The sequence below is a fragment of the Cydia strobilella genome, chromosome 6 (genome assembly GCF_947568885.1).
Source record: "Cydia strobilella chromosome 6, ilCydStro3.1, whole genome shotgun sequence".
Taxonomy (NCBI): domain Eukaryota; kingdom Metazoa; phylum Arthropoda; class Insecta; order Lepidoptera; family Tortricidae; genus Cydia; species Cydia strobilella.
In genome coordinates, this window is record NC_086046.1 from 15,205,459 (window position 1) to 15,231,692 (window position 26,234).

Genomic DNA, 26,234 nt, shown 5'->3' on the forward strand with positions numbered 1-26,234 from the left:
TATGATATAATGAGGGTAGACAGAGCGCAGTCTACACAACTTTGCACCCACCCGCTATCTTCAGTCACCCGTGAATAAGATGCATGTAACTGCGTCGAAATATCGGGAGCTCAAAAACAATACAAAAGGTAATCACGGTCTATATAGGTAGTGAAACTAGCCGTGAATCATTCAAAACTCTTATAAAAACTTTTATGACAAAAACAAAAAATGGACACAATTTAAGAATAACCCGATTGCGTCGAGGAATCATTTGTATTTTTGTTTGTTTTATTTCCTTCTTGCTTCTTTTCTTTGTCATTTGTATTCTGTAGCAATTGGTTAGATCTGAAAATAAAGATAACTTGCGGTCACGTTGGGCAAAAAACTATGTTTAGTTTGTTTTTCTCAGGGCAAAAGGAACAGTATGCAAAATAGTAAGGCACAGAAATACCAAAACATAGTCACAAATTTTTACGCAAATAAATCGTACTTTTTTGGTCTGTCACTATTATTTCTACGCCATTATAGCATATTTTTGAACCGCTCATACGAAAAGTACGTAAAATCGTACTAAAATGTGCGGTTTAGCCAAATAGTACGATTTTAGTACGGTTTTGGGCGGGGTACGTTTTAAGTACATATGCTATTCAAAAAGTACGTAAATAAGAGGTACGATCTGGCAACACTGATCTGAAAACAAATGAGTACAAGGAGCCATTTTGCAAATCCAGTAACTTTGTTACTACTTTTGACATATGTCTACACAGTGTCTACACAGAGTCTACACAGAGTCGTAACATTGCGACTACTTTGTGACTGGAATTTTTCTCAGCCTTAAACCATATTTTTACATCATAAGTACCAAGTTTAGTAATATGTAAAGCGTTATTTTTATTATTTAGGTATAGTATATGCATCGGAGCACTAAAATTGCATCAAATAATGTAGTTATGAACACATGCACTGAGAAGTAAATAATTTCATTTCTGGCTAAACTAAAATAATGAGGTGGCGCGTTGATAAAATTACACCTAGTTAATCAAATCACTCGAGCAGTTTAATTTCCCATAGTATTTAATGCCATAATGTAATATAAATGCAAACAATAAATACTTACGTCTTGTAAATCCTTCTTAGCGATGGCGTTTGTCACTTGTTTATTTTTATTTAAGTATATTTCCATCTGACAGTTCCCATTTGAAACGAACAAAATGAACGAATGATTTTGGGATAACTAGTCGCAAACTGGTAACAATGTGTGCACACGGCGACGACACTTTGTGACTGAAATGTGTCTGTGTCGAGCCTTCCCCATTTCGGTAACGGCGACGTAACGGCGACCACACTGCGACCGTTTTGTGACCGGAAAAGACGGTGTCGACGCAAGATGTGTCTACACCGTGTCGTAACGGCGACCGAAAATGGTTGTTAGGGAGGAATCGCCTGATGGTAAGCAATTACCATCTCCCATAAATATTATATTATCAGTTATAAATGCGTTTCCAGCATTTAAGATGGGAGTATGCTCTTACTCTTACCAACCCAGGCATGCATAGGAAATTGTCAGTGAAAAAAAAAATTGTGTAGCTTTACGAACTTAACTTTTGCCACGAAATTGCAGCAATGAAGAATATGCCAAGTGCTATGATATGTTTGAGTACTAATTATATTGTCAAGGTCTAAAGTATTAAATATATTAATGACGGGTCACTCACGTGTTTTAAGTCGAAAACGCTCGACATGTTTCACTCCGTACCGAGGAGCGTCATCAGGAGCTTGCGTCGACGGTGACGGACCGGCGCAGACTGCGGGCCGCAGCCCTCCGCGCCCGATGACTCGGCGCGGGCGCCGGTGGCGGCAGGGGGGCGAGAAACTACCCTCGTTTACGGCATTATTGTCAAATGATGGGTTGCACACAACACTCACTACGTCATTCGCTAATGGTTCGTCCACACTGTCCACCGACGTAGTACCCAAAACAGTTTTCCAGCTCGGAGGCACTGACCAACCACAATCACGGTTAAAATTCGGATGACGACCAATTTCGATAACTTTTCTTTCGCCAGCACAGTTACCTTATCGAAACGTATATAGTGAGTCGAATCCGAATCCAACACGTGTTCCGTCACCGCAGAACCCCGGCTATCCCTGTTCTTCATACTACGTATGTGCTCGGACAATCTGGTGGAAATGTTTCGGCCCGTCTCTCCTATGTAGTTTTTCCCACAGGAGCAAGGAATCATGTATACACCCGGACTGTTCAAAGGCTCCCTATCCTTTGGCGAACGCAGCACCTGTCCTAGCTTCATATGAGGACGGAAAATCGTCTTAATGCAGTATCTCCGGCGTAATAAGTGTCCGATTTTATCCGTCACGCCCTTAATGTAAGGTAGGTATAGGGGCAATCTCTCTGCCGTAGTTAAACGGGGACGCGCTGATGCGTTCGCAACACGATAACTCTGCCTCCAGTTATAGCCATTGCATTCCAATACCCGCCTCACGTGACCCAGCTCATGGTCCAAGTACTGTGGATCACAGAGGTTCAAGGCCCGATTAAACAGTGTTCTGGGCACAGAAGATAAGTGGCACGGATGATGGTGCGAATCTGCCCTCAGATATCGATCTGTATGTGTTGGTTTACGATACACTGTGGTTTGTATCCGCCGAGTCATCGGGCGCGGAGGGCTGCGGCCCGCAGTCTGCGCCGGTCCGTCACCGTCGACGCAAGCTCCTGATGACGCTCCTCGGTACGGAGTGAAACATGTCGAGCGTTTTCGACTTAAAACACGTGAGTGACCCGTCATTAATATATTTAATATGTCTATGTCTCACGGAAGTTTTGTTATTAAAGGTCTAAAGTAATCTACTATAGCAACAAATCTTTCTTGACAGTATTATCATAATTAGCAGAGTTCATTAGATAAGCATTAATTATGTTTCCAAGCGTACATTAACCTCTTTTAAACTACAATATTTATATCCCATCAATTATATGTATGTATTAAAAACATAAAGATATCTAATATTGTTACGGTTTTAACACCCCCTGGCACCATCTAAAATAACCGACTTGGTTTCACATTACATCTCAAAACTTTTTTGTAGTAGATGAACTGCGTAGCGAGACTTTCATCTTTTTACATGTAATGTTTTTGATGGGATCTCATCTCTTTTTGTAGACAGTCCTTCTTTTCGTGTACTCATGCCCATACCATACCCATACTATGTATACACATATCATAATACACATCTTAATTCATACTTACATCGTACAACGTAGTGTACCTATACTTAACCTACTAATTGTAGGAACTGCAAACGTAACTTTGTTATCGCATATATTTATATAGGATTACAAACTTACTTGTGCAGTTATTAAATCTTTAAAACGTGACTGATATTGCAGTATTTTTAAATTTTTATTGGCTTATTACGCTAAAAACTAATTACGTTTCAAATTTGGAGCTTGTGGGTCTGCTAGAAGTACCTTAGAATTATGATGATCGTGAGTGAGTGTGTCAGTGACAAAATTAAGGAACTTTGACATGCAATAATTCTTAAACTACATGTTCAAATTACATGTCATTGGGAATATATCTAAATCATATTATGCTCTATACGTCAGTGAAAATTCAGGGTTCTAGCTTTAGCTATCACAAAATTACAGGACGTTGAAAATGGCCTGAGTGGCTTCGAGAAAAGGATGGTACAGCCGTGCCTCTTTGTTTTGCTCGACTTGGCGGGGGCACTGCCGTGCCCCCGGATAAAATGTTATATTCAAAACAAATGTTTATATCTAAGAGCATTTGTGATTTATTCACAAGGCACATTATTCATGTTAGTCTGTCAGTAACAGGGGTTTTTTATCCAACTCTGACAGTCAACATGAATGTGGACAGTGGACACCTTTGGACAGGATCTTTGCGGAATTTGTCCCACCATAGCTTTGAAAGTAATGAGATATTTTTGTGGATCAATGACAAAAGCTGAGGGCAGATTGGAGACAACTGGTGACAGAGGTCACCAAGCATTTCAGGACACAGCCTTCAGATGAAGAAAACAACATGATATACAGGATGACCAATCCAAATGGGTCAGTATGGAGAAGTCAGAAACTATGTGAGATAGCGAAATCTGTTCTTAGGAACGATGGCGTCGATTTTAGATTTAATAATAATGACATTCAAACTTTTTTTTTAACTCTCATACATAACTGGGAATCGAACCTGGTCAATATTCTTTATGTATTTGCGTGTATTTCTCTTCTCTAAGGAGGTTTCTTAAGTGACCAGGTCAATAACGCGGCTTAAGTGGGAAAGCATATTAACTATAAAATTGTGAAAACAAGTTGCAGGGACCAGCGTAAAATAGCGTATTACGCGGACAATAATATTAAAAATTGTATTTTGATACTCAAGTTAATACAGTGAAACCTCGCTAACTCTAATCTCGATAAGACGAAATCCTCATTAACACGAAATAAAATACTGTCATAATTTATGCTGTCTATCGAGGTTCCACTGTACAGTCAGCAGCAGAAGTTGCTAAGCGGGCGAGGTGTTCAAAATTACCTTGACACACTCTTATTCTCTTAACAATAAAGTTGCGTCAAGATCATTTTCACACCTCGCCCGCTTAGCAACAGCTGCTGCTGACTGTATTACTATTAAACAACACCATAATACAAATAGATAAGTTAGACCACGAATTAATAAACTAGTGGATGTGAAATGACTCCTATTTAGTATGAAAACCAGTGTCGCTAAACTCACACATTCATAGCCACGTTAAAATACGTCACACACTTACAAAATTGCTCTGATTCGTAGCAACTTTCCATACCAAAAAGCTATTACCGGTGGACATTTCTCGAACGAATATCAACTGTAGGCTACATGAGTGACGGTTTAAATTATAATGTCAAAGCTATATGACATACGACTCTTTCATTATCTCATTCATCTCACAAAAGCTCGCTCAACGTTCACCTAATACAACTACTCAACACCAGATGGCGTTATTTTATATAATTTTAAAATCACTTACTTAACAGGCGAGAAAAGGGCTAAAAAACCAGTATAAGTAAGGTCTAATTACGCATGGTTTGTTACGGATCTCACGGTCACGTTACACTGGTGTTTTCGAGACCTCTACACGCCTGCGAGTAGCTAACCGTTGGAACTTCTTTCCATTCGACGATATAGGGAGGGGACAGTGTAATCGGAGTGTTTTATCGATATTTGTGTGTTCAGTTAGGTATTGATATTTCATTACCGTATGTTTTAACACATTTAGATGATACTTTATTTATGATTATAATATAGGTAGTGATAATCGTGATTGTATGAAAAATAATATGTAGTACAGTACAACAAATATCTAACTAGAAATTTGTTTCTTATTAATTGACCAACTAGGTTGTTAATGTGAACATTAAATATATCTTAAAGTCAAACAGATAAAATCATAGTTCTTTAAAGGTTTATTAACTCGGTATTGCTGTTATTTTGTGATCACAAATCTGCAATTACTTACATACAGGGACCGGCCCGCTATCCCTTATCGGGGTTTTATAAGGGTATTGCATAAGGCTTAACTCACCATACCCTTTGCCAGACGAAACCCTTTGTTTTGCTTTTAAAAACCCTTATATAAAACTACCACATTTGAGTAATCGGTAGCCCAATACCCTTACAAAACCCTTATCATCCGCTCACCAACACCTTGCATATTGCTTATAAGGGTTAGCCTTATAAAGGGCTTCCATTTTAGTAAATAAGCGTGCTAATTTAAGTCGTCTACCTTGTTCATAAAGCACACATTACTTCGAATCCGAGCGATCGTCGGCGGCGACGGCGGCGTTCTTTGACTAGGCACGTATTTTCTTTCCTTTTCATACACTACCGTAGATATATACTAATCCTGTCTCTTTCACGCAAAGGGAAACCTTTATAAAAAGCGCTTAAAGATAAGGGTAACCCTTATTAAGGGCTAGCCTTATTTTTGGTTAGCTTTTCGGTAAGGGTTAGTCAAAGGTAAGGGTATGAATGGGCTTGCAGTTCAAAAGGGACAGTCTTTCAATGTGTTAGCCGTGTTTAAGTGTCGCCCATTGAAAGGGTTTTATCGCGGAAAGGGTTGTCCGGTCCCTGCTTACATAGGTAAGTATTCGTCTTTAACAATATATTTACTTGTAGCAGCATTTAAGGCCAATCTAGACGGGACAACCTGATTAAATTGTCAAATTAATTGTATGGTGTGAAAGCATACATGAAACTGGCTCATCGATCCCACTTGATTTGATTGTAAGATTGTGACCTATCAAATCAGGAAGGGGGGCGGCAAAATTCCAATATTTCACGCTAGTTTGCGTGGTACGGAACACTTTTTATTAATTAAGTGAGCCCGAATGTCACTAATAATTACTAAATTAGTAACTAAGTTTTAGGCGTGTGGACGCTAGATGAGATGTATGGCAATTTTATCCCCAGAAATCTTTCTCTAAGAAATGCTCCTAGCAAATGGTGCTATATTTTTGCGGAAACTAATTTTCTTGCCCAGTAGCATTGACCCATTTATTTTTAATATCGGCATCTTGTGGTAACCTACAATAATTAATAATAAAGAAATAGAAAATATAAAACGTTTATTCATGGCACATTGCATGCATTGTACGCATAAGTGCATTAAGTACCTAGTCTAATTATATTAACGATGAAAATATGATGGGTGTAAAAAACAAAAACGTATGTAAAGGAATACGAAGGTTTGAAAGGTTGCCATGAAATGACCCCGACTTAACTTAGTGCTTGATGACCAGAGCTGCCATATTTACTAAGACATTGATTATCCCAAATAATAATTAGAAACGTGTCTAAAATAATAATTTATTACCGAACTACCAAACATCAAACTTGAAATATCGTAACTTTAACTTTATCGATATAAATATCGACATTGCGCAGCATCTGAGTAGCGAAGTTATTTGACATTTAGGATAGCGAATATTCCAGATAAACGTAAAGAATAGTGACAAAGGATTGTGAACTCTAAGTTCTAACTGATAAAATATAGATTTACTTAACGAACATTCGTAAATAATGCAATAGAAACAGATTTTTCGTATTTATCGGATTATATTTAAATAAATAACCACCGGTGATAGGAAATACCTCCACGTGAAAGATTTTTTAAACCGCTGTGATTTCTGCAGCTTAATACTGCACAAGACGGCATTTTAAATTTAATTATCAATTTTTGTTAGACGAGCGTACGTACGACGTGAATGTCATTCGAGCATGAAGTTTACACAACAACTGAGCATAGTCTGTGCATAAAGTGAGTCGGTCGCTACTAACTGTCGGATAGACGGGAACGCCCACTTGCCATCTCCATCCTACTCCGTGAGTTAGACTCAGTTCTTACTAATGTTAAAGCACACATTAAATCAATGTTTTTCAAACCAAGGCAAAGAAGCAGACAAATCGCCTAATGGTAAGCAATTTTAAAGCTTTAAGATGGAAGTTTAGGTTGGAAATTGGTCAGAAAATACCGCGGGCACCAGCTCATTCCACAGTTTAACTGTGCGAGGCAGGAAGTTGATAGGCAGGATGTAAATGAATTAAAGCAAAACTCACCTATTGGCTACATTAGCACTCGTAGAAATCACCAATTTTTTGATTGAATGCCTTGTGAACTCTTCGTCATCAGTCAAGATGGCGTACCATGTGGTAACATAGTCATTTATGATTATTGTGATGATTTCATTCAGGAAGGAGTCAACTGTATCACTGCCAGTTATGCGTTGGTCAAATTTTGGCAAAGGTTTGTTTGATTTGAATAGTCCTAGGATCTAAAACATATTAATTACATTAATGAATAAAACTTAAAATTTTCACTCAATATTTTGTAATCAATTATATAAGAATCACAACATTAGAAAAATTTACAAAGTATAAAAAAATATAGTGCAGAAAAAAGCTTTAACACCACATTATGAACATTCGGACAATATGAATAAGTCCACTGGAGTTACAAAAAACAGTTATTTAAAACGGGCATTGATTGGGTAATTTGAAGCACTTTTCTGGAACAAATTTATCACCTGAATCAATGTACAACCAATAATAGGTCATAAAGCCTTATAAGGTTAATTATAAGGCACCATAACCAATACCCTAGCAAATCTGCTAAAGCTCACCTTTGGAGACTGAATGGAATAATTTGTTCGCTGCAGTGGGTCATCCAGGCAATTTATGTCTACACTGAAGATTTTCTTGTCGTCATAATTAAGGTAAAGGATGGTTAATATACTGCAAATTAAAAATTATAGACAAATCATAGTCAATGAAAGGTCAAAACTAGATTCATGGATATTTTATATGAAATTACAGTAATTTCGGTTAAAATAAACATACTTACCCTGCCAGAAATGAGACCAAAAACGAAAGAATTGTTAAATACCATCCGAATCCAAACAACCCAATCATTATCACGGAAATTAAACCAAACCACCCACCAATTCTTAATGCCATTGTGTTTTTGAGATTCTACAATTGCAGGACCCTAATTTAGTTACATTAGAACGAAGAAAAATATAAATAATTGAAAATATCAGTGAAATCAACTTAACACTACGTCCCTAAAACACTACAATTTCCAAATATCAATGGAAATGCAACGTTATTTTTATCAATAGTGATTTAATCATCGTAAACCATTCTAAACTCTAACTACATGTAATAATGATAATCTTTGCTTCACAACCTACAACAGTTTGTGAAAAATAGGGCGACGTTTTCGTCAACAAAAGTTATTCAAAACAAAAGCGTCTATTGATAGACGTCAATGCAGCCAAAGGTTAATGGCGTTTACGGAGACAGTTTGCAATACGTGCTTGGCTAAAACCATAGAAGGTAGGATCCTATAGAAGTGGCCTACCGCGTGCCCCCGTGAGAGACAGAACATACGCAATGCGACAATATGATTGGTCGTGTAGATTTATAGCGCACCATGAAGGTCTGTCCAGACGAGGACAATTTTCGCCAACCTGACCAATAAAATGGGGTGCGGACCAATTTGTGACGATTATTTCGTGGTTGGTCCCATAGTAAAAATGGCTGAGTATAATCCCAAACCCTCCCTGGCAACGGGAATGCACTTATTTTTTTGCCAGCCTGTATAACACCAGTGTGTGAGATCACCATAAATTACGTCGTAGACCCATCAATCATAAACGCGAGTGTGGAGTCGATTCGCTGATTAGCGAACTAGCCTCCACACTCGCGTTCGTGCCTCGCGGCTTCGCGCCGTGATTCGCGTGAGTGTGGAGGGTCCTATACACCGACGGGCGACTAAGCTGGGGCATAGCTGGGGACTCAAATAGGTACAGCTAATTTGAGCATGAAATAAAACTATGAAAACGGATTGTATCGCGTATATTAATTCAATATACGCGATATAAATCGTTTTCATAGTTTTATTTCATGAGTAACTATCGCGGTATTACCGAAGATTTTGAGCATGTTTAAGATCTGCAAATAGTAATGGAAATAAACATAAATAAAACTACAAACACGTAACAGCATTTTGGTTTACTGAAACACAACACAATCACAAGAACTGATTATTTATTACAGATTTAAATAGTCCGAGACTACCTAATAATACTAGTATAGTATAATAATTTTATTGTCAAACATGTCAAAAAACTTACACAGGTGGTACTTGAGAGGTCATATAAAAAGAAAATGTTAATTATAAATGCAGTTCTTGGATATAATATATATTATTGGACATAAACCAAATACAGGAGACCTCTTATAGGTACTATAAGCAAAGAATTATTGATTGTAGAAGAGTTATAAGTTTAAGAAAAAACTGTGTCCTGAGTTTGAGATTAGTTTTGTGGGTACTTTACCGCATAAATCGCATGTACGGAGCCGTACAACGCCATCTCTTTCAGCTCTCAAGTTCGAAGCATCAATTTTTCATAGACTATATAATTCTTGTGCAATAACTAACTCTTTGCTATAAGGATTATAACATAAAAATAATCAATATTATTATTGCACGAGTCGTGCATGGCCTGCATATTTCTGAACCGATACCAGAAAACTAGTGGAGTTATGACTTTAGGTACCGTTTGTACTGATTAAATAACTTAAAAATACAATAATACATTTCTTTGATTACAAGGACTAAAAAAAGGTACTTACCTACGTGTACTTCTCAAACGGTTATTATAAGTTACAATAGAAAGTGCGTTAACAATATTAACTAGCTACATATAATTTTATTATTGTGTGCATAAAAATACAATTTAAACATTATTTATTTCCCAATTCCGTTGTTTGATTTATTATCACAATATAATTTTACATCATAATTAAATAGATCCTTAAATTAAAAGATAGGTACGTAGTAAATTCTACTAAAAATAACAGATGGTTTTTCACTGGAACAATGTAATTACTGATTTTTAAGTTACAGGTATTTTTTGATATTTTTAATTATAATATTACATCAGCAAAAAGTTGTGAACTATTGCGGAAATATGCATTTATTATCAGATCCTAAAAGATAATATGACATCTACAGATGTAACAAGTTTGTCACCACTTTGTCACCAACTTGTTATATTTGACTATGTAGTAGGCCAAATTGCCAAAAAAACGCTCTGAGCAAATCCGCTGCATCCACCTGCATCTGACGTTGCCGCTTGCAACATCAACAATCATTCGATGCTGCTAGCAAAAATTAAGCGTCGAACGAATTCGCTCGGAACCTATTATAGCATTTATAATGTAGATGCCAAACTTGCCAAAGTCACAAATGGCTGCGTCTGTAAACCTCCATTATTTTCGTTAGTAGTGACCACACTGACCTCCTTTTATGGTAAATGGAAACTGAAAACTGTTATGAATGTATATTTTGATATTCCAATTTACACAATGATATCATGAATTTATATATTTGGTATATAAACATACATTAATTGCACAATTCTGGACAGTGACAAAGGCAACTCTAGGTTAATTGAGAGATAAGTAAATAATATAGACTACTAATCAATGTAGCAATGGTGTTTCTCCTGCTTTTTGTAGGTGATTGATGACTCGAGGGCTGTCTATAGCGAGGTCTAAAGTGGCGCCATCGGGCAGAGATGAAACTTTCCACAAAGATTAGCAGACTAGGAGCCACATCACACTAGCGCGCTCGCGGCGAAATCATTGCGCGCCCGCGGCGAACTAGCCGTCTCACTTTCAACTTTCCAACAAATCGCCAGTGTGATAAGGCTCTAAATTTTCTACTCGTCTCTCTCTATCTAATATAATGCTATGTATTAAAGGTAAGTATTTTACTATAAAATGTAGGCAGTATAATTTCATAGAAAATAAAATTTGACATCTGAATTCTCGGAAGAGACATTGTTTATATTTATTTTACAAACTTAATAGGCTACAAATTACAATGAATTCGAGGATTACGTTAATTTTCGCGACTAATACGATCAAATTAAAGGAAGCGTTATTGCTTCGAAATTACATTACTAACCAACAACCTTTCATTTCGTTCAGATCTATCCGAATACAATTTTAAAACTGAAAAATAAAATTAAAAATCTACTAAAAGGCTTAGTAGATTTTTAAGCATTGCGATTTTATCGGGGTTCTATAAAGAAGTTGCGTACAGTGCGTTTGTTTTTACTATTGGAAATAGATATAATAATTATATATCGATTATAAAATGTAATTCGTTTCAGAACAAAATAACAATTTTCCATATTTTGGGAATATAAGTAGTTATTTCTATTTCGATTGAAAGAAAAAGTAACTCATATAATTAAAAGCTTTTGCCCTAAAAACGCCGATTAGCCCAAATTGGCAAATAACATTATAACAGGCATATCAAAATCTGATTGGATTGATTAAATAAAATATCATAGAAAGTTATAAATTATAATACATCCAGTGTATACTTGACATGTTTCTGTAACAAAAAATCCATAGCACCAAATATTGCAGTTTAGTGTATATAACAACTAATAACAATTTAACATTAGTCTTGCGAAGTGAAAGTCTTATACCAACTGCCGACACGGTTTTTTGTTATAAGCATGGCAGAAGCTTTAAAAAAATCAGGTATAGCTTCAATTTATTCGCCCTCCAGATTGCACTGAATTTATTATGAGATGCAGCTATCTGTTAGAATGTGAGGTACGTGTTACAATTTCGTTTTAGCTGAAGCTGAAACTGTCGATTTTTTTGTAATTCACTGACACGTCTGTAGAACGCTACACTGATATTTGATAGCTGATCTACATTCGCTTGCGAGCCGCGAGCCGAACCACGAGACGCGAGTGTAATCGGTGGGCTCGTGGCTCGGCTCGCGTGGAGGAGCGGTTTTATTGGGCTCGAGTCAAAGGGGCTCGCGGGGAACGCGCGTTTGCTGTTTACATTCGCGTTTGTGTTTAAAATCGATTAGCTTACGAGATGTGGCCGAGAGACGAGACAAGCCACGAGACGAGAGTGTAATCATTAGCTCGACGAACTTACGAGTCGAGCCACGAGCCGCGAATGTAAATCGGCTTATTAATCATTGCAATCACCCATTGTACAAGAAATAAGCATTGTTTAGCCTAACTTATACGAGACTGTTCTAGTTACTTATTACAAGACTAAATAATTCCTACCAACATGTTTGTATGTCAAAATAGTCTGTGAAGTTACAACTCTATACAATTGTGATTTAACATTAAGCTAATCGGCAGAGGTATCCCTGTGCTATATTGCTTCCGTGTAAAAAGCTGTGTCCACATTATTTTTTACAAATCTAATACCCAAATTGAATTATTTAAGGAATGTCTTTGGTATATTACTTTCATGAAAATTAATTACTCTCTTAATCATGTATGAAAACTGCCAATTCCTTCCCTGGACAAAATCCAGTTTGACAGGTTGTCATAGTTTTTGTGGATGCGAGGCATTTAAATCCGATTCCTCATTGTAATCATGAAAACAGGACACCTCAAAATGCCAACTGAATAATATGTGTCAACGTTTGAGACGCCAAAAAAACCGTTTTATTTATTTATTCAAACAGTGACATCCAACTAGGGAACATATCAAATTATTTAATGAAATATTTATTGATTTGTGTTTTTTAAGTAGTCACACTGCTATATACAAATTATAAACTGAAATAGATAACATACACCAAAGAAAAAGTGACCAAGTTCACCGGTGGCCGAGGCAGAAATCGAACCCGCGTCTTTAGCCGCGTAAGCTGAAGACGCGGGTTCGATTCCCGCCTCGGCCACCGGTGGACTTGGTCACTTTTTCTTTGGTGTATTTTACTTATTTCAGTTTACGAGCAGTGACATATTTATTTATTTTATTTATTCTTTCGTTGGACTTTATAATGAAAGGTTTAATTGTCGTTGGGATAGATAGGCTAAATCAAAGTGTGGAAACAGCTTTGTAGTGCGCCATAATATTAATTTCAACACCTACCATCCTTTATCCTTCTAACATGTGCAAACCTCCCTAAACTATACTTAAATAAATTAATGTTAGTTATTACGCATATACATTATGTTACAACATATTCAACAAGAATATCAACAATGGACTCGTTAACTATAAAATAAATACACATACATACAATGGGAATAGCAACTGTCAAAGGTTTTCATAGATGGCGCCAGCATAGGTTTCCCATTTCTAGGAATTTGGCTTAAAGCAGCCATATAGCCAACCTTTTTTTATGAGGGGGCCACAAAAACGGTTTTGCCATGTAGCCCCGGGCCGTATGATTAATTTGCTTAAAGGTGACCAGGATCACCTGGCGGGCCACCTAAAAAGCCCGGCAGGCCGTAGGTTGAGTATGGGCTGGCTTAAGACTAACATCAAAAAACAACAAGAATAAAAAAAAAAAAAAAAAAAAAGAATTTGATACTATTGTCAGGGAAACATCCTGGCGCCATCTGTAAAACGCTTCGATTGGCCAACCCCATTCGTTAATCATACCTACGTACATTATTGAGAATCACGTGGAGAAGGAAATCAGTTAAACACCATTGACGCGGAGCGGGAGCCCACCGTGAAGTCTTTGTACTGCGAGAACACACACAGCTGTAACGAAAAAGTTTAGGTAAGTAAAAAAACCGGCCAAGTGCGAGTCGGACTCGCGCACCGAGGGTTCCGTACTTTTTAGTATTTGTTGTTATAGCGGCAACAGAAATAAATCATCTGTGAAAATTTCAACTGTCTAGCTATCACGGTTCATGCCTGGTGACAGACAGACGGACAGCGGAGTCTTAGTAATAGGGTCGCGTTTTTACCCTTTGGGTACGGAACCCTAAAAAAGATAGGTACAATCTTTTATTGCCAACTGTAGGTACTTTTAATAATATGATTCGTAAGCGTTGGACCCTGAAAGCACCTAAATAATTTGCGAAATTATAACAGAACAACCTTTTGTAGACTTTTTGCGCCATAGGTATTAATAGTTAAGAGGATAGGGGACGATCGATTCTCCATAAAAACCTAATCCTCATTTTCCTATCTAAATATTGAAATTATGGAAAATATTTTTACACGATTTGATGTATTTTAATCATAGCTTGTTTTTTTTTTTTTTTTTACTTTATAAGAGTTAGGAGCTTAAAAAATTGTATGAAACCTAATAATAACGTAATAGAAATCCAGTAATAGCTTAAATGATTAAAATACATCCAATTGTGTAAAAATATTTTCAATAATGTTAATATCCAGAGAGGAAAATGGGGAATACGTTTGTATGGAAAACCGGTATCGGGACTGTCGTCCCCTTTCGTCTTAAAACCAGGGACCGGACAACCCTTTCCGCGATAAAACCCTTTCAATGGGCAACACTTAAACACGGCTATCACATTGAAAGTCTTTCCCTTTTGAACTGCAAGCCCATTCATACCCCTACCTTTGACTAACCCTTACCGAAAAGCTAACCAAAAATAAGGCTAGCTCTTAATAAGGGTTACCCTTATCTTTAAGCGCTTTTTATAAAGGTTTCCCTTTGCGTGAAAGAGACAGGATTGGTATATATCTACGGTAGTGTATAAAAAGGAAAGAAAATACGTGCCTAGTCAAAGAACGCCGCCGTCGCCGCCGACGATCGCTCGGATTCGAAGTAATGTGTGCTTTATGAACAAGGTAGACGACTTAAATTAGCATGCTTATATGCTAAAAGGGAAGCCCTTTATAAGGCTAACCCTTATAAGCAATATGCAAGGTGTTGGTGAGCGGATGATAAGGGTTTTGTAAGGGTATTTGGGCTACCGATTACTCAAATGTGGTAGCTTTATATAAGGGTTTTTAAAAGCAAAACAAAGGGTTTCGTCTGGCAAAGGGTATGGTGAGTTAAGCCTTATGCAATACCCTTATAAAACCCCGATAAGGGATAGCGGGCCGGTCCCTGCTTAAAACTTCCAAATGGTTGTTCTTGGCCAATAATAAATTTTCAGAGGTCCCTTTTCCATGATAGATTTAAAAAAGCTACAGAGACAGACGAACACAATTTGCGTATGTAGGTACATAGAGAATTTATGGCCGTAGTTTTTTTTTTACCACGAAGAACGCAGAAGATAGTCTTTCTAACTCATAGATAGTAAACCGTTTTTGCACAGACTAGAAAACTTAGAATTGGTGTGATAAATCGATTACAATAATCAAGCGATTAAAAAAGTTTACCTAATTATTCGATTATTATCGTTTATAACGTTATCAATATCAAGGTGTGTGCTAGTGCTAGGTCACGTCAAGATAAAAACCACCCACATCGAAATGCAAGACCAAACTCGTATTTTACTCAACTCTCCAACCGCAAAATCGACTTAGTGATAATAGAAAAAGAGTTCATATTTAGGCTGAATCCAAAACAATAATACGAGTTAGCGAAATTAAGCGGTACATATTAATGTTAATTTAATTACTCTTGGGAGGCGAAACACGTACCGTACTATCTACCAAATTGAGTTTGAATATTCGCTAGCTATTTTAGGAGAAATTAATTCAAGTATGTTTGTTCATAATTCTCTTCTGTCTAAAATTTTACATATTTCTATTATGTATCTATTGTATATCGCCAGGTAAGTAAGCATACATATTGTAGAAAAATAAATGTATTAGGGATTGAATTAAGCAGGGTTAGGTTCTGTTATTTCTTCTTCTATTTCGGTTTAGTATAACGTAAAAACAACATCACAAAACAAAACATCACAAATCTATTATAAATTACTGGTTATATTTTATTATCACAATAAAATAAAAGTAAAATAACTATAAAATTGTGTGTGTACCATATAAATGTAAAATATCGTTAAATTAAGGTCAACCAGGGTTATTGCGTCCATAGAACCAATGCTATTTTTTTTTATTACAAGCAACAAGCAAATGCATATACCTCCGGTTTACTAAAAGCATTTGACAAGGTTACTGCATTCACAGTAAAATTGCAACAAACTATCCATTTGTAAAAAAAAAGTGAAATTTCCACCATGGACTCAACTATCTTGGTTGACTTACAACAGTTACATAGTTAGAAATCGCGAGTTATTTTTCAACATTATGTTTAAAAAAAGTTAGTCATCATAATCAACAGTAGCACAAACAAAGCTTCCAAGATCAGGCCAATCCGTGCAAATGGTGCTACAATCCCTCCTCACCTTATCCTTAAGCTGCTGACACATGTGTAATGCGGCCGTCAGCATGAACAAGACATCACTAAGCCACGGAACGGCGCAGTCCGCCTGGCACGAGTCGATACGCATGGTGCCGTGGACCGAGCTGAGCTGGTAGGCCACGAATATCAGCTTGTGCGACTGGATGTAGAATGATATTGCGAGGTCTTCGGGTAGGTTTGGTGATAGGGCTTTCTGAAAAGAGGGGACACTTGAGCTTAGAAATTAAATAAAAATGTTACACGTATAAAGGTTACACATTTTGCCAGGCCCTGCTAAAAGGAAGAACGTAATGTAATATGAAACAGAGAAAATTATCCTATAGGTACTATGACATTTTTTAAATTCGCTGAATTTTTTTTACTATTGCATCTGAAGCTACATAAACTAATTACAGACCAAGATAAAAGTACCTTATCCTATTGTAAGTACAAAGTTTCAGAGCAATCTAGCTAGTCGTTTAAAAATGAAGGCGTAACTACGTTTGTATGGAGAATCGAGCTTGCCGGGGACTCTTAAGCACACTGTCAGGTATTACGCCAAAAGTAAAACCCCGGTGGTAGGCTGTTTCCTTGATCTGTCTAAGGCTTTTGTCCTAGTTTCCTATGACATAATGTAGAAGAAGCTGGAGAATATCAGTTTACCGCAGGAAACCATTCGAATATTTAATATTGGTATGAAAACCAGGTCAACAGCGTTAGAAGGGTAGACGTGCTATCTGATGAGTACAGATTGGAGTGCGGGGTGAGACAGGGGGGGGGGGGGTCGGCTGTCATGTGGATGGAGTTTGTGTCAACAACATAAGTTAAGCGTGGTTATGCGGACGACATGGTGCTGCTGAGCGCGTCGGTGTGTGGGCTGCGCAAACTGTTGAGAATTTGCGAAACGTAGGTATGTCTAAAATCGTGACTATAATATAACGCAACCAAGAGCCAGTTCATGGTGTTTGAGTGCGGTCGCAAGAATGCTGAATGCTGCTATTTTCCTCAATGGTACCCTTATAGATAGAGTGGATCATTTTAAGTACTTCGACCATGTGATCGCGACTGACCTCAAAGACGACCTGCACATGAAAGGAAACGAAGGGCCCTGTCGGTCCGGGCGAATATGATCGCCCGCAGATTTGCAAGGTGCTCTATTAAGGTGAAAGTCACATTGTTTAGGGCGTTTTGCACTTCCCTCTACACCTGCAATTTATGGGCGCAGTAAACGCAACGGGCATATGGGGCTCTTAAGGTCCAGTACAATAATGCGCTCTGGGTGTTGATGGGGCTGCCTCATTTCTGTAGCGCACCAGGGATGTTCGCGACGGCGCGCGTGGACTAATTCTATACTACCATGCGTGAATGCGCAGCATCCCTGGTGCGCCGGGTGCGTGGCAGTCCCAACAGCGTCCTACGAATGATAGCGGACAGGGTTGACTGTCCCTACTTGTCGCACTGTGAGGGATTACATTCCCCCATCAGTGTTGTTTTGTTTTAAATTTAAGTTCGCAGTAACTACTAACCCCTTAGTTTATAAGTTCTACTAATAACAATATGTGGCCATGTGTTACACGAAATAAAAATATTCATTTCATTTCATATCAATATTTTTGTGTGCATCAAAATGAGAATGTGTAATTTTTTATTTAAATGTGCGTGTGACTTAATAATACGTTAGTGGCCTGTTTTAAAATAATTTAACATGTCTCTTCGTGTTTCGACACAGATCACTTTTGCATGTGTGAGTATCTAATCTTTTGTGTGTGTTACTTCTTCACCTCCCCGCAAAATTGGGCAGACATTGTTATACGCAAATACGACATGAGGCTATTCCAGTAGTTGTAAGTTGGACGGGGCAATCGAGTGGTTACGATTTCCCTACCCTTCTGCTGCTCGAGTGCTCGGGTCTGAGAATAAATCAAACAGTAAACAATTTCTAGCGTAAAGACAAGGCACTCAAGAATCAGGGCCGCCAAGCCGCTAATAGAGATCGTATAATACAATGGTGAACCGGATAAAGGATAGTTTAACAACTCCCTAACAGGTAGGTATATAAGTTATAACTATATGTATTATCGAAAGTGCTTTATTCACGACGATAAAAGAAGTTCAGAAGAAGAGGTGTAAAGTAAAAAGTAAAAACTCGTGCCTCGAGAAATTTATGCAAGTTACCGCAAAAGTGGTTATCAAAAGTTGATGGTTGACAATTCAATTTGTATTCCCTATAGCGCCATCTAATTAGGCTGTGAAATTGTGCGGCAATCTTATTTTCTTACGTTTTCCATCTTTTTTACAATAGTTATAATAACTCTTTGTGTATAATTCATGTGCTGAGATAATAAATGCGTTTCTTTCTAGACAACGCTCGTCGTGCGATAACATGAATTTATGAGCGTTCGTGTTATTGTTATGTCATTCTTATCCCATAGAAGGTCAAAAACGGTGAAGCAATGGACTTTCAACTTTAATGCTTTATAGGTAAGAAACAAAATAATAATAAAAAACACATGAACACATTGTCTGAGAAAATGAGTCGTACACTGATTTGAGTCCTTATTTATTTTCCTGACAGTTAAGGACATGGGAATATACAGTTACACAACTTCGATTAAAACACTCTTATGTTGTATAAATATTTAGTTTCCTTGATTTTTAGTTATTTTTACATGACTATGGAAGGGTTATTATTTTAGCAGTAGGTATTTGTGTCGTGAGTTCAACCGTAAAATGAAAAATATAAAAGATTATAGGAGATAGGTACTGTTATATGGTAAAGCCTTATAAGTTGAATGCATCGTGATAGTTATCGAGATAACAACAATAAAACTTAACGAAACCCAGATAAAGACTGGCAGTATTGGCAGTTTATTTTCAATGCCACCTCTGATAAAAATTATATTACCTAATTCTCTTATTGCTAATCTGGATGATCAAAAACAGATTGTCAAGGACTTACATCACAAGTATTGCTTGCTGTCACAGATAACATTGCGCATATAACAGATTTTACCCTCATACAAAAACACTCTTACCCTCAATAGTTTTTTTGTTGCACGTAAGCATAGTGGTTGTTAACATCGCCACCATAACTACCTAACCTACCTACTTCATTTTCATAAAGATGTTTATTGTGGCGTTGCCAAATATATCACTGTAGACTTGATAGTGAAACACCATTGGCGTTGTTCATTAACATGCTACAAACCTCAATTATCAATTAATTGTTTGTCTTTATCTGTCATTTTGATTTACGTATTTGTAAGAAAGGTATAAGACATAAATTAACTAATTGAGGCTTGTTAAGTTTCATGAATAAGGGGGTTTGTACTTACCATATTTCGACTTTTCATTAGTTCATCAATGGCTTTCTTTTTTGGGAGGACTAGTGCTGTGCGGGCTCTTTGAAGGGAACCAATCAGGCATTGTATTATATGTAAGACTTCATCTGATGACCTGCAATGAAGACATAGGTACTTATTGTAAACCAACATAAAAAATTATGAGTTTATTGCTAGCTAAGGCTCTCATCTTAGCCAATTATCTGATTTAATAAAATCACTAATTAATTGAATTGATAAAATAAAAGTGATAAAATGCTACTGTGAATCTGATTAAGCAACTTGAGATTTGTTATTTCCAGGTGTTGTTTTTATGGTAAACTCATTTGAGCACTAATTGCACCTAAATGAGTTAACTAATAATTTAATTCGTTTTCATTAATTATAGATATAACTGAAAAGTATTATTTTGACAACATTCCACCAGAAGTGAGAACCTTATGGTTAAAGTAAAGTACCATATTTTTAAGTTAAAATACTGTCAGTTAGGTTTACATAAGCCACAAAGGTGTAAGACATGCACAGTTCTTCTGAAAATTATTAATTTTTCAGGCGAAAAATAATGAAAGTAGGCTTAATGTCATTGCTATCATATATTTACAGAAACAATAAGGTCATGTTATTTCCATAATGCCCTTGTAAAATAGTGTCATCTAGATATCACTAACCTGAATATATAATGTTTGTCTACATTGTCAATGTAGCCGATGGCTTGCTGCAAGTGGTTGGCTGCGTCCTGGATCTGCTGAAGCTTCCACGGCCCGTCCTGGTTGATTGAAGTGCGGCATATTGTGTGCATTTGCCGAAGCACTTTAAAACTTATGTCCTGGTGGGAGAAACAAGACTGTTTATTGAAGATAAACAGTTTCAAAAACAAATTTAGTAAATCTATTTTGTGTTTTTATTGCCTTGCCAGAGTTGTTAACAAACCTTAGTAATATTTGCAGTATATAATTTAGATTGCCACCCACATTATGCCATTATTACTGTAATAGAGCTTCATAATATGTTAGAAAGCAATTAATTTTATTAGTACCTAGTAAAACATGAGTAAAACTTAAGCATTATTTTACCTCAAAAACCAACAATGTACTATATTAAATCCATACTAATATTATAAATGCGAAAGTGTGTCCGTCTGTCTGTTACCTCTTCACGCTTAAACCGCTGAACCGGGGAAGGACATAGGGAAGTTTTTATCCCAGAAGTCATCCTTTAAGGGGGTGGAAGTTTGTATGGGGAATCAATAAAAAGCAGATTGGTTTAAAAAATAAGCTACCCAAATTACTAACTCCACGCAGACGAAGTCGCGGGCAATAGCTAGTTAATTATAAAAACCAAAAATCTTTCCAGCACATACACACCAATACATGTAAAGTATTAATGTATTAACAAGCTCACCACAAACATCTGTTAGTGATTCCAACCGTGTAAGGCCACTCATTTGTATTCCAATAAGTGAGGATTTACAAGTAATATAATACTCACTGCATGAGTTATGCTGTCGCCAGTTAGTGTTACAATGCATTTCAGCTGTTCAGGCTGCGAGGTCAATATAAATTTGTCTTGTTTCTGGCCCTCATTCCCATACAGAGGGACAGGAAATCTGTGAGCACAACCCTGCAAAACAAATCCATATACTAACTATGCCACAGTACATTGATTCATTAAATTAAAAAAAAACTTACGACTAAAACCGAGTGTAGCTGATGCAAGATCGAGTGAACCTCCTCTCGAAGAACCCATTCGAATTCTTCTTTCTAAAAAACACAAAAACCCCAAACGTTACATTGTTAGGATAGCACTCTAAAATGTCATTAAATAATTATGTTTTTATCTTCTGTATATTTGTCTTTTACCAAATTGGCAGCTTCTTCCTTTTCGTTATCACTCATTGCAATAGAATTTTGATGAACTGAATAGCCGTCTGTAAATTTTTAATAATTTCCTTCCGATGGTTCACGTGAAGTAATTTCGCCAATTGACGTGAGGTGACAGAACAGATGTCAGTGAAGGTAAGAGAAGGAGGAGTTTTGGGTGGGAGGTGACTTTTTTCTTGACAGTTGATAAACTTCATGCTAAAATCAGAGGGCCTACCGCCAACATATAAAAAAATCGAAAATAGTTATGTGCCTCTCTATCGCTCTTGCTTTTTTGAGCGTTTTCCGATTTCAGCGGCAGACCCCAAAATTATTTCCCTTTAAGTAATGAATTTTATGAACTTCCGGTTCGAACGCCATCTTGATAGTAGCCTCGTGATTAATTCCTTTGTTTTTTGCTCATTAATATTGTTTAAAGTGTAATATCGATAGCTTTATTATACAATAATCTAATGTGGTAGTGTGCAGTGAATGGAGAATTAATCTCAAAGCGTGTTTAACCACCATTTTGGAGTCAACGGCCGGTAGTCCACGTGCTTCTCGTAAAATCCAGCTATCGGTTTTACGAGACAACTACAACAACCACCGAACAGCGTCGTGCTCTAAGAGCATTTATTTTGTTCCTACCCTTTTACGTGACATTGGCTACGGGCAACACCGCCCTCAAGTCCATCAAGAAAAGAAAGAAAGAAACTCAGAATAATGAGTCATTATTCTGAGGAAAGAAAGAACGAATTTTATACTCTGGCAAAGCCACGTTGTCAGTAGAAAAAGGCAGCAGTAGGCGCGAAGCATAGACATAGTACATACAAGTAGTTATAGACGCGCCACCGAGCGACCGGGGGTAAGAGAAAGAATATTCATACAAAATTTGGGCAGCATAGGATTTTTTTCTCACAGGATAGGATCATTTCGGTATTGCCTATGATGCCACCCGGTCGGTGATAAGGACAAAGCATGGCACTATTTTCTCTTTCCTCTTATAGGAATCGCAATAAGACTATCTTTCTCTATCCAAGAGTGTCAGGCCCTTGGCGCGAAGGGTTGATTTCCCATAGAAAATTGAATTTCGCGCCTTTTTTACTGACAAGTTGGGTGTGTTTGAGATATATCAATTCTAGTGAGTATTAAAGTCATAACACACCATCGCACCGCACCAAAGTTATTGTGCGTGGCACAATGACCTTGGTGCGGTGCGATGGTGTGTTACGTTTTAAACTGCTCCGGACTACGCTACGCGAAGCCGCGAACGCGAGTGTGGAGTCGATTTCGCTGACTAGCGAACTAGAGTCCACACTCGCGTTCGCGGCTTCGCGCCGCGATTCGGGCACGAGTGTGGAGGGCCTTTATATTCTTTGATATTAATCAAATACCGGAATGTCGATATCTTCGCGCCGCGATTCGCGCACGAGTGTGGAGGGTGTTTTATATTCTTTGATATCAATCAAATACCGGAATGTCGATATCGGTGAGGTTTAGAGACCCTAAAATCTGGACATAAAAAGAATAAAAAATGACAATCTTTAAATAAATGGTCAAACCTCGAACGAATTAATGTCAATTTGTTTTGCCAAATTAACTTGTAAATCCATAATAGATTTTAGCGGAAAGAAAAGTGTTTAGTAGATTTCGGTAGACTATTTCATTAAATACAAGCGCCAATATGGTTTTTCCCAATGTCATGCAAGTCTTTTATGGTGTACTTGAGAAAACTCTGCGCGAAGTGGGTTTTCTTGCTGGGTATATAATTTTCTCAAAAGTTACAATATACATAATTCCCCTTCTTTGAATTGTACCTTGTACTTAAATCATCTAACTTTACATTATACTTAAAAATGCAAAAAATAATCAGTACGAAAACTGCATCATACTATGTTGATTATTATGATTGTGATGAGTGTGAACCGCTGTCATGTTATCATCATTTTCATCCAAGTAAATCATCTTACCCCAGGGCCAAGAGCGTTTTTAGCGTTTTCTAATATTTTGTTAGACCAATCGGTAAAAATGTTAGACTATGTTATATATTTGTAATCTACTTACAATGCCCTTTCATTTGGTACCCCACATGGTATATTTAAAAGAAAAAAGTTAAAAACTTTGTACTGCCGATTTTGTGACGTCACAGTTATCCCCCCACACTCTTAGAAAGTGGCAAGTTGTTATTTCGTACTCAGTAGAGTCTACCGAACACAACGATACCACTTGTCTGTAGTACGAGTATACTGTACAGTCACATCGAATGGTGTTTTAGGCCATCTGGCCGCTGTACTAGTATATAGTAGTGTAGTAAGTAGTGTTATCTAATACTTAAATATAACAGTTACAATTTTATTATCAGGCACGGGCACAAATTAACTGTCCTTATCCGAAGTTAGTTTTGGCGCCCGTTTTGTTGTTAAAATACCTTGCTACCTAATCGTATTAAATTTAATATTTTTTTCAGGAAATCCGGAAGGCACATGAAATTTCCTTACACTTTATCTGCAAAAATTGCGCAGTTTCCTATGTTTCACTATATGAAATATAACACTATCTGGATGTATTATCCACTAGGCTGGGTTGTTGGATTTTTCGCGTTTGCAAAGATTCACGCAGTAGTAAATTCTGACGCAAATAAAGCAAGTTGGGCAGAATCCCAGAGAAAAATAGCTGAAAAAGAAGCACATCATTAAGAAAATATTGTTACCATTATAATTGTTCAATAAAACTACCGATAAACTGCAAAATCACATCTTATAAAACGAAGTCCCCCGCCGCGTCTGTCTGTATGTCTGTTTGTTCGCGATAAACGTAAAAACTACTAAACGGATTTTCATGCGGTTTTCACCTATGAAAACCGCAACGAACGGTTCTAGAGACGGAACGTTCTTTCGGAACTAGACTCCACACTCGCGTTCACGGCTTCGCGCCGCGATTCGCGCACGAGTGTGGAGGGACCTTATCAATAGAGTGATTCTTAAGGAAGGTTTAGTTTAGGTGTATAATTTGTTAAGGTAATAAGGATAAGGGTAACCCGTACGAAGCCGGGGCGGGTCGCAAGTAATTAAAACTACATACTTCCCCTTGAACGGTGCAGTCAAGGGTATTTACAGTGGACGGCTGCGGCTTTTTTAACCTCTTGTCCAATAAGCAAAATAAGCACGTGCTTTGGGCACCACGTTTAGGGGGTCACCAAAATGCCAGGTGGATTTGTCATTACGACAGCACTAGTAATAGTAGGGTTAGTAATGGGGTTGGCAACTGTCAAAAGTTTGCAGAGATGGCGCCATCATAGCTTGCCCCTTCTTCTATGAAATTTGGCTTAAAGGGCTGGCATCCAGGGCACTAAAAAAACAAATTTTAACACAATTCTAGGGATTGACAGGGCAAGCTATGCTGGCGGCCATGGAGACTGTATAAAGGAGCCAAATCTCTATGTATGAAAAGTGTCCATCAAAAAACAGTAATTAGGCGGCGCCACCATACACCGAAATACTACCAAAAACAACCTACGTAATTTGGTCGGGTTATTTGTTGCCTTATATGGTTCATATTATACTCATGTCCCAGAGCCTAACTAGCTCCACCGGAGAGATTAGGAACTATTATTTAAAGCTGAAAGCGGTCACTTTTGTAACAATTCTGCCATAAGAGATTGGCATCCTTTCTATACCATCCATACTGGCGGCATCTGCTAATTATTCCGACCGGCCAACCCCATTGGGACGATTCTCGAGGTCGTACCGTGCATTCCCCCAAAAAAAGGGGGTGGGGGGGGTGAAAGGGTCGCAAGGGTGCAATCTCTACTATATTTTTTCCTGTTCTTAGCATTTAGGGCAAGTTATATATCATTTTCGTATACTTAATTTAGGGACGAGGAATTCATTTCTAAAATAATTATTATACCTTTCCATAAAATAAAATAAAATTGTACATAAAATGTTATGTAATTTTTTGGGACAATTTTGGCTGTTACAATTACAGTGTGGTGATTTGCACTTAATAAAAAATTGGATAATGTAGCCCATTTATTTTTTATTCTGGAACATATCACACTAAAGTAGGCATTCATGGCGACGATTCCGTTCAATTTCGATTTCAGATTCGTGTTAAGGGGCCTCTCGGATCCTCAGATATCGATTTAAGTATCTTTGTCTTACACTAGTACTAGCACCCAAAAGAAAAGGATGAGTATAGTTTTCTTGTTCTTATTTACTGACAATTTGGTTTGACCAACTATAAAAATATCAAACATTCACAGCGACCTTTGTAAACGCCAAAATATTGCGTTTACAGTGAAACGTCAAAACAAAACTATTGTCAAGTTCTGTCTTGAGTGTGGTTCTGTCAA

General features: G+C 37.4%; 2 protein-coding genes across 5 annotated transcripts in view; both read right to left on the reverse strand.

Annotated features, from left to right (window-relative positions):
* Positions 1 to 8,727, reverse strand: part of LOC134742161 (sorting nexin-13-like) — a 28,658-nt gene extending 19,931 nt beyond the window's left edge. The window contains exons 1-3 of the mRNA XM_063675133.1: positions 8,401 to 8,727; positions 8,180 to 8,291; positions 7,617 to 7,831 (exon numbers count right to left, since the gene is read on the reverse strand). Coding sequence (XP_063531203.1) covers positions 7,617 to 7,831; positions 8,180 to 8,291; positions 8,401 to 8,513 — 440 coding nt within the window. The 5' untranslated portion in view covers positions 8,514 to 8,727. The remainder of the gene's footprint in view (positions 1 to 7,616; positions 7,832 to 8,179; positions 8,292 to 8,400) is intronic.
* Positions 8,728 to 13,422: 4,695 nt separating this feature from the next.
* On the reverse strand, positions 13,423 to 22,031 carry LOC134742163 (protein rogdi). Of its 4 annotated transcripts, none has more exons than XM_063675137.1 (7): positions 21,881 to 22,030; positions 21,710 to 21,781; positions 21,510 to 21,641; positions 20,690 to 20,847; positions 20,016 to 20,136; positions 16,685 to 16,894; positions 13,423 to 14,114 (listed from the first exon to the last, which is right to left on the reverse strand). In XM_063675137.1, exons 1-7 carry the CDS (start codon positions 21,914 to 21,916, stop codon positions 14,046 to 14,048), a joined length of 798 nt encoding a protein of 265 aa, XP_063531207.1. In that variant the 5' UTR covers positions 21,917 to 22,030; the 3' UTR covers positions 13,423 to 14,045. The 4 variants fall into 4 exon arrangements, with proteins under 4 accessions (XP_063531207.1, XP_063531205.1, XP_063531204.1 ...); XM_063675135.1 differs by having other exon boundaries at positions 20,690 to 20,865; XM_063675134.1 differs by lacking the exon at positions 13,423 to 14,114 and having other exon boundaries at positions 16,243 to 16,894; positions 20,690 to 20,865; positions 21,881 to 22,031.
* Between the last annotated feature and the right edge of the window lie 4,203 nt (positions 22,032 to 26,234).